The sequence below is a fragment of the Petaurus breviceps genome, unplaced genomic scaffold, assembly GCF_028583685.1.
Source record: "Petaurus breviceps papuanus isolate PSGF00001 unplaced genomic scaffold, PetGlider_PUasm1.0 38, whole genome shotgun sequence".
NCBI lineage: Eukaryota > Metazoa > Chordata > Mammalia > Diprotodontia > Petauridae > Petaurus > Petaurus breviceps.
Window position 1 is genome coordinate 78,691,451 of NW_027186304.1, and position 12,266 is coordinate 78,703,716.

The 12,266-nt window shown below is 39.1% G+C and overlaps 1 protein-coding gene across 4 annotated transcripts in view; it reads right to left on the bottom strand.

Annotated features, from left to right (window-relative positions):
- CPA6 (carboxypeptidase A6) overlaps window positions 1-4,426 on the bottom strand; it is a 378,150-nt gene extending 373,724 nt beyond the window's left edge. For all 4 annotated transcript variants that reach the window (XM_069100081.1, XM_069100079.1, XM_069100082.1 and 1 more), the window contains exon 1: window positions 3,829-4,426. In XM_069100081.1, coding sequence (XP_068956182.1) covers window positions 3,829-3,932 — 104 coding nt within the window. In that variant the 5' untranslated portion in view covers window positions 3,933-4,426. The remainder of the gene's footprint in view (window positions 1-3,828) is intronic.
- Window positions 4,427-12,266: the final 7,840 nt, after the last annotated feature.

The window sequence follows — 12,266 nt, forward strand, 5'->3', positions numbered from 1 at the left end:
CCTTCCTTCCTTCCTTCCTTCCTTCCTTCCTTCCCTCCTTCCTTTCTTCCTTCCTTCCTTCCTTCTCTATGTTTCTCTCTCTGACTTTCTCTGTGTCTCTGTCTCTCACCCTCCCTCCTCTCACTCTTTTTCTGTGTCTGTGTCTCTTTCTGTCTGTCTCTTTCTCTCTCTCCCTCACCATTCACAAATACACACATTTGGGAACAAAATAGAGTTATGCATACATGTCTGTGATTATATCTTTTAAACCAGACATATATATATATATATATATATATATATATATATACATGTATTTAGAAGTATGAATAGCATGGAGAGATGACTTCTGAGGTCCTTTTCAATTCAGATGGTTTCTAACTTGCAATCTTAGAGCACTGTCAGGGGCCACTGGGAGGTAAAGCTGTCTGCCTTGAGTCACACAGCCAGCATGTGTCAGAAGATGGACTTCAGTCCAGGCCTTCCTGTTTCTGTGATTAGCTCTCTATTCACTATGCAATGATGCCTCTTACTCTAAATATATCATTACACATACTGATACATAGATAGCTAACCATTTTTCACAAGGAATTTTTAAAAAAGCTTGTTGAGAATGATGGAGAAAAAATATTCTATGCTTATGTTATTTGTACTCCTTTTCATTCTTTTCCATATTTAAATCATCTATTTATCAATTTTATTTCTTTATTCTTCAAGCCATGTTTCATTTAATCCAAACTTCTCATATAATAGAGTAATATTTTCCAATTCCCTTTCCTCTATAATCTTCCTTTTGACTTTTCTATGCAGATATTATAGTTTGACCATATCCACAGCCTAAAGCCATCCATCTTTACTTCCAATCTTTCAACAATAGACTCTCTGGGCTAGGTATTATAGTATTAGGTTTTAATACATTCTCCAAGCTCTTTAATCAATGGCCATATTTTAACATAATGCATCCATAAAACAGGAGAAGGCCTTATTATAAATGAGACCATATCATAACTTTTAAAAAGAACAAAAGTCTGGGGAATGAAAATTGTGTAATCTAGTAATGGAATTGCAACTATAGATCAAGTCATTTGAAAAAAATGTAGTTCAAATTATATATTATTTTGTCATCTGATCATATCCTAGTCACACTTAAATAAGCTAAACTTTAAGAGTTTATTGGAGACAGCAAAATGATGTTAAATCGTTGAGACAATTCTGTCATGTTTGGAGAGAACCTACAATTACAGAGGACAACTTAAAAGTCCACATTTTCAATAGTGAAGTTGCACAGACCTTTTTGTAATTTCAAAGAAGTTCCTCTCACAGAGATGGAAAAGTGGGGCCCCTTTTCTTCAGCCTGTCACTAACTGCCTCAAGTTTCATCTTTTAGAACTTTCAGACACCTGGTTATTTATAAGTTTGAGACTGAATCATTAGGTAACAGCCCAAGAGCAAATGGCAATTAATACTAGCATGCCAATTCAGCATATAATACACTGATGACTGGGGCTCCAGGAGCCACAACCTCCTAAGTACAAGTGCGAAACAGTGACTGGAATCTTTGTATTCACTAAGGAATCCCTAGAAAACAGGCATACACCTGCTCAGCTGTGGCTGGAATTGTACCTTGTAATCCAGGGCTGTTCATAGTGAAATCATCCTTCCTAGGACAAGAATGGAAGGATAAATGACAACTTTGGTCATGCTAATGCCCTATGTCATTTCTAAATCTGTAACATGTACTTTATTCAGGAGTCTGGGGGAAACAGGTGGGTGGCAAGCATGGGCTTTCAGTAGTATAGGGTCTGGAAACTCCTGCTCCTTATGCAGGTCATCAGCAACATCCTCTTAGAAAGTGACCTAGGGCCATAAGAAATTAAGTTGTTTGTCCATCATCACAAAGTTATCATGTGTCAGAGGCAGGGCTTCCTTACTCCAAGAATGGTTCCCTATCTGTTGTGCCATACATGAGGTGTATGTGATATATTAATTTATTTTTGGTCCTGACCTGTGATTTTATCTTTTTAAGGGAGCTCTTTCTTAGACATTGGGGATAGATAGACCAAAGACAAAACAATTCCTGCCTTAAATAATATTACATTCTGTCAGGTTAGCAAGTTGCCTGGGACACAAAGAGGCTTACCAGCTAGAATATTCCAGAAGTAGGACTTGAACCTAGGACTTCCTAACTCCAAGGTAGACCAATGACCTTATGCTACACTGTTTTATTAATTAAAAAAAAACATTTATTGAGTGTCTGATATGTGCCAGGCACTATGCTAGGTCCTAGGGATATAAACACAATGAATTTTTAAAATCCTATATGTTGATTAAAAAAATGAAATCTGCAAAGTAAAATGCTTTAAAGGGCTCATATCACTGAGTTGCCTATAGAACTATGACAGCTTGAATAATCTGTCCTCCCATAGTGACCCTCCTCAGATCCCAAAGTTTTTTGTCCTGTTCAGTCGTTTTCCAATCATATCTGACTCTTCATGACCCCATTTGGAGTTTTCTTGGCAAAAATACTGGAGTGGTTTGAAGTTACTGAAAAAGGAGGTTGATCCTTAGACCCATTTGGTCCTATGGCTTCCTCATTGAAAATGTCAACAGTGATGACAGATTTCATGATGTAGAAACCAGGACTTTAGGAACCAGAGATTAAAAGTTAACTCCTTCCTTTTTCACCCAAAGACCCAGAGGTGAAAGCCTGGATTACATTACCAGCCTTCTGATCCCCAGAGAGCTGAGGCCATGTTTTTTAAACTTTTCCCTGGGAAGCTCTGCTTTTCAGTGGCCTTCTAAAAGGCTGGCCTGACCACTGAAGAAGAAAAAAAAAGCTAGGAAAAAAAAATAAGAACGGTGTGCCAAGGTCACACTTGTAATACTGTAGAGAATAATTTACAAGTGTCACCTTCTAGGAAAAAAACAAACAACTATGCTATGAAACTCCTGGGTCCTTGTTTTCTTTGAATGATATTAGAACTCTGACAAAGACTTCAAGGCTTCACCTGCAAAATGAGAAGCTTGGACTAGATTCTCTTGATAGGCTCCCTTTCCAGCTTTAACATTCTATGATCTAAAGATTAAAAGACAACCCACACCCTCCTCCCAGCCTAACTTCAAGATAAGAATATCCCATATGTCATCCCACTAAGAATCTTTGCCTATGTTGTGTGTAATACCAGCAAGACTTTGGGCTAATAAGAGTAGAGGTTCTCAACACATAGTTTATCCTCACTCTCAAGGGTTTCAATAGCATGAATAGACATGAATAAAATCTAAATTTATAGCCAGAACGAAAAGAAAGTTATTTCCCCCACTTTCTTTAGACTTCCATAAAACTTTGTTTTTTCTTCTTCCAATGACAATAGCCAGTTTTTGATCAGGTTGATCTCAATGGTAACCACTGACAGAGATATGCAAAAGTTAGCTTCTATTTTTTTTAACCCATTGCTGCTGAAAATTCCGACCACATACATTTCCAAAACAGAAAATCTGAATTCAAGCACTAATCCACGTTAACACAATGGCATTCCCTTCACACCGAATCTCAAGCCCAGCGAACACATTGTAAAATAAAATATAGCCAATTCCCAGACCAGGGACTCCATCACAGGAGTCCAATTGTAGAGGGCATAAAAATCCGGGTTCTCCCAGGCAGCATTCTTTTCAGCGAGGTAGAGCAAAGAAATGGGGAAGATTTTTATTGCATTGCATAGCTTTGAGTAACCAAGAGAATCTCTGTAGAAACCCCCAAGTCAGAAAAGTGTCCCGACCAATGGCAGGCACGAATATCAGGCACCCAGTTGGAATAAGTGTTGGGAAGCTGAGGAAGGCTACTGAACTTACCCCGCATAGCGATTGTTGTAAAGGTAGCAGTGCTCTGGTTCCGGGATCCCCCAAAAGAGCAGACAAAGCAGCCACTGAGCAGCTGTCCAACCAGGAGACTTCATAGTGTCCGGAGGGAGCGAGCGATCCACAACTAGTCAGCTAGCGGCAGGCTCAAAGTGGCCAGGAGCCCACTCCCTACTAACTTAACTTCAGTCCCTGGAGATCAGGAAGCGGGACTAGAGGGAGGTAGGCAGGAAGGGACACTGCTTGGCTTTCGGCAAGGGAAAAGCAGGGAGGGGGAAAAAGTTAAGGCAACTGAGGAAGGAAAGTTGCTTTCTGGTAAGAAGTGAGTCCTGGAGGGAGAAGCTGGAGTGGCAGCTGCTCAGCTCGGCTAGGCGCGGCTCCACACCCCAGCAGCTGAGTCCAAGCCCTAAGCAGGCTCTCCACTTGTAAGGGCTGGGACCTCCTCCCTTGCTGCTGCTGCTGACTCAGCAGCCGGCGCCCCGCGGCGCCCTTCCTTTGGGTAACCCCTCTCTGTTTGTTTGTTTTCCCACTTCAGGCCCCTAACCCGCCTTTGACAACCTTCTACCCTCTCTTCCATCCCGCTGCGCTCCACCCTCCCGCCCCCCCCCCCCCCCCCCTTAGTATTCTGGTCACACTGTGGAATGGACGCAGTTCCCTGTGTAATATGGTTAATTTCTTCTTGGGGGAGAAATTCACTAAGATTTTTTTTTCCCACCCCGTCAGGACCAATGTCCCTGTCAGAGCCCAGTATCCTCTTTCCGATTAACTTCTAACCCGATCGGAGTTACTGTTAAGACTTAGGTTACAACAGGTTACCACTCTAAGTCACTTGTGAATGTGTTAAACTTTCTTTCTGAAGTCTTTTACTTGACTGCTGTGTGCAGAGGAATAGGGGGAGGGAGGTCGGTAGATGTAAAAGTAGCAGTAATTCCTGGTCCTTTAGGAGCTTCCAATTTAGCTGAGCAGTCTAGGTAGGCACATAGCAAAACAGACCAGACCTGTGATTTCATTGGTTGGTAGAGGGAACTCCCTCTCCTAATGCAGATCAACACCTTTTCTTTAACTTTTCGTTTTAAGGAGTTGCTTAAATCATTGGATGGTTAATTAACCATTGGATGGTCATATAGCCAGTATTTGGCTGAGACTTGAATCTGCAACTTATTCACTCGAGCCTGTTCTCTATCCTTGTTGCTACTGCAGCTTCCTAGAAAGAAGACCTAATGTTAAATCCAAGAGACACTGTTGAGGAGAAATGAGGCATTCCAGGTACTTGGTGCGGACTAGAAGAGACCCCGCTTCACTATAGGGACTTAAAGAATTACAGTGTGTTTATTTGAGGAACCAGGAGAGTGAATGGGCAACACTGTTGCTTCACCGATAACTTATTTTGAACAGATCAAATATGTCACTTTTGCATTGCATTTCTTATTTTTTTTCTTGTAGTTTTTGAGTAGTCATGGCTAAAACCCCTATGTAACTTGCAAAAACCAGGAAATCTCAACTGTTTCCTCATATAGGAGAATGTAATGAGGACAACAGTGTTGGAACAGGATGGTACAGATGTCTATACTCAGTATGTGTCAATTGCATCTGCCATGGTTAAAGCCTCCAACCTGGGAATAGATGAAGCTCAATGCATCCATCTACATGAATCACTATGTGCCAGGCTCTGTGCTGAGGAATTAGGATACAAAAGAAAGTCAACTGGGAAATAGGGATTTCTGGGAGACAATCAGCCTCATTTTGCATCCTTACACACAATGATCCTTCCATCTCTGTGCCTTTACTCTGGCTATCCCCTTTCTCAAATGCTTTCCCTACTCACCACCACCCTCTAGAATGCCTGGTCTCCTTCAAAACTCAAGTTGTACTTTCTACAGCTCCCTTCCTCAGTAGTTTCCCTACTAAAGCTACCTTCTATCTACTATATATATATATATATATATATATATATATACAATATATACTTTGTATATATGCCTATACACAAGATGTATGCAGCACACATGTTATCTCCTCCTTTAGAATATAAGCATGTTGAAGGCAGAGGCTGTTTCTTCTCTAATCTTTGTATTCTCAGAGCCTAGCCCTGTACTTGGCACATGGCATGTGCTTAATAAATGGCATGGATTGATTAATTGGACAACCTCAGCTTTCTGTGGTGCATCTTTTTAAACTTGTAAAGCCAGTGGGCAAACATCAGTCTACTTACAGAGGCAAAAAGAAGGCATGTCCAATGACCTGGGTACTACTGAAACAAGAAGAGTTTGTCATAAATTGGAGGAAAATCGTGTAAAGAAACAATTTTTTTTCCATGTTGGGACTTAAATGTGTCAAACTAATTTAGTATAAATCTGTCATAATTCATCCACAAAGGTAGCCTAGCCAAACCAAGAATGTTGGCCATGGCTGGGTGGTAAGCTTGCCATCAAAGGAGTCTTTTAGAAGGTTATTTGGGTTGTGGTGATATGTTACAGCAGCTGTGACAATTTAGACTCAGATTCCAAGGTAATAACTTCTCTGGCCTTGGCAAGCAAAGATCTAAGATGTGTTCTAAGGGTACCTAGAAAACTTGAGATCAAAGAGTTTCCCAAACAATAGGAGTCACTCTCAGTGATAGTTTCTCAGCTTTTCAGGCACCATGTTATCTGATCAAATTCCTCTTGAGAAAGATAAGCTTCCATAAAATGTCAATGATAGAAAGAGACCATCTAAAAAGTGAAGAAGAGAGCAGAGATACAGGCCTTAAAAAATAGAACCTTTTTTTTAAAGGTCCTAAAAAAAAGTGAATTTTAAAAACTGGTTAGGAGTATGGAAATGTTGATGACTGGGTAGTGGTAGAAGAAGAGAAGTCTTACTTACTATGGTCTATTAATATTTCAAGGGACAAAACACTAAGCACTTATCCACTAGATAGGCTAAAAAAGAAACCAAAAAAACAAACAAAAAACCTTCTGGACTGTGATTTACTGAGTGACCAGTCATAAGGAAGAGAAAAGGAAATGCAGCAGACAGAAAAGATTACTGATGTGGGGTCTATGAAAGGTGAATCTCTGAGTCTTTCAAACGATTACTGGTGACTTTGAATTATAGCCTGACAAACTCCTGCTGGGAATTATATGATGGAAAACTAACTATAAAATCAAATGGGAGTTTCCTTCATCTGTAAAATGAGGAGGTGGGATCTTATATATAGAACTTTGACTGTACCTCTTTTATGTACTTCAGTATATCAAGGACCAGTGATTTCATGATTATAAGTCCTCCTACATTAAGTATAGACAATAACCCTCCACACCTTACTATTTGGTCTTTGTGAGTTGTTGTAGGCTAAACAAATTCTTTCACTTGATAATCAACTATCTGGAGATGAATCACTCCTAAATTAGACTGGTCCTGAACTGTCAAAGGGCCACTATTTGATGCTTTTGGAGATGGTAGGACCTATAAATCTGAATTCCACTGACTTCCAATAATCCAAGGTCACCTCTATACCATGCTGGGATATCAGAGTAAGATATTGCTCATATGCAATTGTGCTGTCATACTGGGACTTGCTTGAATTCTGCCTCTGATGCCTAATGGGTGACTGAAGGCAAGTTACATAACCTCCCTCAGCCTCAGTTTTCTCATTTGTAAAATGGAAATAATAACAGCATCTACCTCCCATTGTGAGGCTTAAATGAAATAACATGAAACACTTTGGAAACTTTACTGCACTATGTACATATTAGCTATCATTATTACTGTTGTTATTGTTATAATTATTATTTTGTGTTATATTTATGAAATAGGGTCATGAAAGTTTGCCCTTTTAGCAGGGTTGTGGTAGTGGTCACCAGCTTTGATGTCCCCATACTATTTCTAGTTGTTTTTTATAGTGCTTTCTAGAAATTTCTCAAAGTTTCAGGGTAACTTGCATGACGTTGGTTCCAGTCACTCAGGGTGGAAGGGAAGGTTGATGAGAATTGGAAAGGCAAAAGGAAAGGAGGTGCAAGAGTTTTCTCCACAGTTTCAAAATGACTTAGTGGGATACATTGACCCAATAGAGAACAAACTACCTGTGCTTTAAGATGGTTGTTGTTATTCTTCTTCATTCTTGAAGAGGACCAATGACATTGTGTGGGTGATGTCTTGACTTACACGCAAATTAGATTTAAGTGAGGCAGAGGTGTGCAAAGTTGTCAGACTCACTCTCTGCTCTAGAGTTATCAAAGTCCAGTGGCAAGACATAAGTCAAGATGATTGGTGACAGTCCAGGATGCAATGGATTACCTTGGCTTTTCTAAACTAAGGTCTTTCTCAGGCCTCACTGGGAGTGAAAGGAATGAAATTGAGTCACTGTCACTCAGTAAATGTTGGAGACTACGGCTGGAGATGTGTGAATCAAGAGGTCTTCATAGCTGCCTAAAACACCCTTTTCTATTCTTGTTTGTTGGGTCTCTAGGTAGAATTAAAACGAAGGAGTTGGAAATGTATCTACTAGCCATAGCCATGTTGGCCCTAGTTCACTCATTGTAAAAACTATACTATTTTTCTGAGGAATGGGAAATGGATGGCAACAGCAACTGAAATGGTGAAAACAATGCAATTATGGTGTCATAGTAGGAGCTCAGCAGGGATAAGGAACCTCACCAGGAGTGGTTACATAGGTTCTTGGAAGAAGATAGACCCTATAAGAGGGAAACATTTTATTGGCCATCTAGGAATTCAGGTATGAGTCCTGTCTATGTTCTTCATGGTATGGCGTGAACTAGTTTAGAAGCCTGATTCTTGCTGAGGAAATTGAGGGCTCTTTGGGGAGAGCTAGAAATGAAGAAATTCAGATGTTCCCAGCTAACCCTAGGTGGGAGCATGAGCTAAAGAATCAACTTTTGAGATGTCTACAAGATTGAACCCCACCTATGTGTACTCAAAGCTTTGGATATTACCATCAGGTTATAATTATTTGTATATGTGTCATACTTCCTTCCACTAGACTTTAAACCCCATAAAAAAAATAGAATCTTAGATGACCACATCGCTCCCTGCTTAATAAACTTTAGTGGCTCTCAATTGCCTCTAGGATCAAACGCAAATTTCTTTTTTTCTTTTTTTTTGTTGACGGGTCAAGCTCTTTACAATCCACCATCATCCTACCTTTCCAGATTTATTATGCATTACTCCACTTCATATAATCTTTACTCTAACCTAACTGGCTTTCTTGCTATTTTTCCCATATGGTGCCCCATTGCCTTTGCAATGACTATTTCCCATGCCTAGAATTCACACCCTTCCCAATCTCCTCCCATGAGAATCTGTAATTGACCTCAAAGCTGAATTCAAGGACTACCTCTTACATGAGACCTTTCTTGTTCTGTGGGCTAGTGCTTCTCCTTTGAAATTAACTTTTATTTATTTTGCATATATTTTTACGTGATAGTTTGGTGTCACACAGTTGTCAAACATTCATCCCTCACTCTGTGTGGTTCACAACACTCCAGAGTGCAGCCCTAATCAGATAAAAATATAATGGGAATTATTTACTATAATAATTAAAAATGCAATAAAATATAGATAACATTACATTCTTAAGCTAGGTCAATTTGCAGCCAACAAAGATCCTTATGTATGGATTAGTGGCTCCCATCTCTATCTGAGATGGACACCACTGGTGTGGCGGGTGCCTTTGACACATACTGGTTGTACATCCATGGGCAAGTCACTGAATCTCTCAGGGCTCTAGGAAAGGCTCTAAGACAATTGTTGTTAAGTCATTTTTAGTCATGTGACCCCATTTTATTGGCAAAGATACTGGAGTAGTTTGCCTTTTCCTTCTCCAGCTCATTTTACAGATGAGGAAACTGAGGCAAACAGAGTTAAGTGACTTGCCCAGGTTCACACAGCAAGTAAGTGTCTGAGGCTAGATTTGAACTCATTAAGATGAGTCTTCCTGACTTCAGGCTCAGCATTCTATCTAATGCACCAATAAGTTGCCAATAAGGTGCCAACTTGCCTTGTAAAAGGAACTTCCATCTCAGAGTTCCCTATATCATTGAAATCATGGGTCTAGTCTGTAGCTCCATCCTAAACTCTGTGTGTACTTATATGTACAAGTTGTTCCCCCATAGAATGTAAGTTCCTTCAAGGCAGGGACTGTTTCATTGTTAACTATATCCCCAACACTTAACATAGTGCCTGGTATGTAGTGGGTGCTTACTAAATCCTTGAAGAATGATTGATTGATTGAGTTGGGTAGGGACTACATCATCTAATTTTGACATTTCTCCCATTGTCTAATGTAAATCAACAATAAATATTTGCTGAAATGAATTGGACTAAATCTGCCAAGGGTCCTTCTACCTCTTGAATTTCTTGATCCTGTGAGAATCGCTTGGGGAGGCCGTTTTATAAGGAAAAGAGTAGAGTAATTTAAAATTTATTTCTGAGAGGCAACCTAGGAGAAAGTTTAAAAACATAGTTGAGTTTTGTAATATGCCAAGACCTTAATTTTGATCCACTTATTCTTTAATGCTTAAATAATAACCATACCTTCTTGCTTTAATAACCTTTGTGCATTGCCATTATCTGAATCTAGGAAGGGAACACAAATAGTCAGGGAAAGATTTTCTCCTGGTCCTAGCAATTATGTGAGAAATGCTTTGAACTGTCTTCCCAAAGTCATTGCTAATGGCCAAATAATTACTTATGGATTGTCAATGAAATATGAGGGGCTGTGACAGCTATCAATAAAATGAAATTTCCCTACTTCATGGACAGTCACTTAATATGTTTATTCTGGGCACTACATTTCTCTGATATTAAGCATATGTTCCTAAAGATTTGAAAACATTGAGGAAACTGGAAAGGGTAAATTCTTATTGGGGAGTAGCATAGTGAAATAATAGTATCTTTATCATCAGTACCAGATTCAGTGGAATGACTAATTTTGAGTGTGTTTCCTTGCTACAGGGAAACTTACTGAGGAAAAAATAAAGGCACCAGTTCCAACTTCCTTGGACAACTGAAATTTTTTTTTAAAAGATAAGGTTTATCCAAATAATTCCCCCAGCGCCTTTCTAAATTCTTAATTGAATGTTTAATGTTTGTCATAGTTGAGATATGTATTAGGTCAAATATATCATAGAGTTTTTATGTTTGCATAGATACATGACCTAGATATAAAGAGATATTACAAGAAAATTTGAGGAACATGGAACATAGTACTTTTCAGACTTATGGATAGGTGAACAATTTATGAATAAGCAAGAGAGGGAACGCAGAGTATATGTGACTGAATTTAACTCTTCTGTTATTGGACGACTTAAAAAAAAAAGGCCAAAAGCATCTGCTTCCTTTAAAAAAAAGGCATGTTTTGTTGATTTTTTTTTCATAGCATGGTTATTTCCTCATAGCTTTACTACCCTTACTCCACAGCTTGCCAGTAGAAGTGTCTTGCTGTTCTTCACATACACAGCTAAGTGGCACAGTCTCAGGCCTGGAGTCAGGAACACCTGAGTTTGAGTCTGTCCCGAGACACTTACAAGCTATGTTGCCATGGCAAGTCACTTAACCTCTGTTTGCCTCAGTTTCCTCATCTGTAAAATGAGAATAATAATAGCATCTACCACCCAGGGCTATAGTGAAGACCAAATGAGATAATAATTATAATGTTTAGCACAGTATCTGGCATATAGTAAGTGCTTAATAAATATTATTTATTACTATTAGTTAATAGGCTCCTCTCAACTCTGATAATTTTCACTGGTTGTCCCCCAGACCAAGAATATGTTATCTCTGCCTCCTGGATTCCCTGACTTCCTTCAAATTTCACCTAAAATCTCACCTATTACAGGAAGTCTTTCCCAATCTACCTTCATTGCGGTGCCTTCCCTCTGTTACTTATTTCTAATTCTTCCTCTATCTAGCTTTTGTTGTCTACAGCTGTGTTTGCCTGTTATTGCATCTCCCACTAGACGATAAGCATTGTCTCTTGCTTTGCCCTGCTGCTTAGCACATTTCCTATCGCATAGTAGGCACTTAATGGTTTTTTTATTTGTTGTCAGAAAAAGTGTTTTTATAGATATTTTTGTATTTATGAGACTTTTTATTTTGTCTTTCCTTGTAGTACTGCTTATTAGTGTTACTTCTAGGTCAAGGGTATGAATGAGTGAAATCTGACAGCTTTTTAAAAAAAGCTTTATTCCAAATTGTTTTCTAGAATGGTCGGGCCATTTCACAGCTCCGACACACATTATTAGGATGCCTGACTTCCAATGGTCCCTTCAACAATTATTGTTTTTGTCATCTTTGGAAATCTGATGGATATGAAATAAAATTTCTGAGTTGTTCTAAATTTCATATTACTTTTTAGTGATTTGAAACATTCTTTTATTCATTCATTTGTTGGTGACTGCTTTTATTCTTTTGGAAACTGCTTGATAGTACACTTT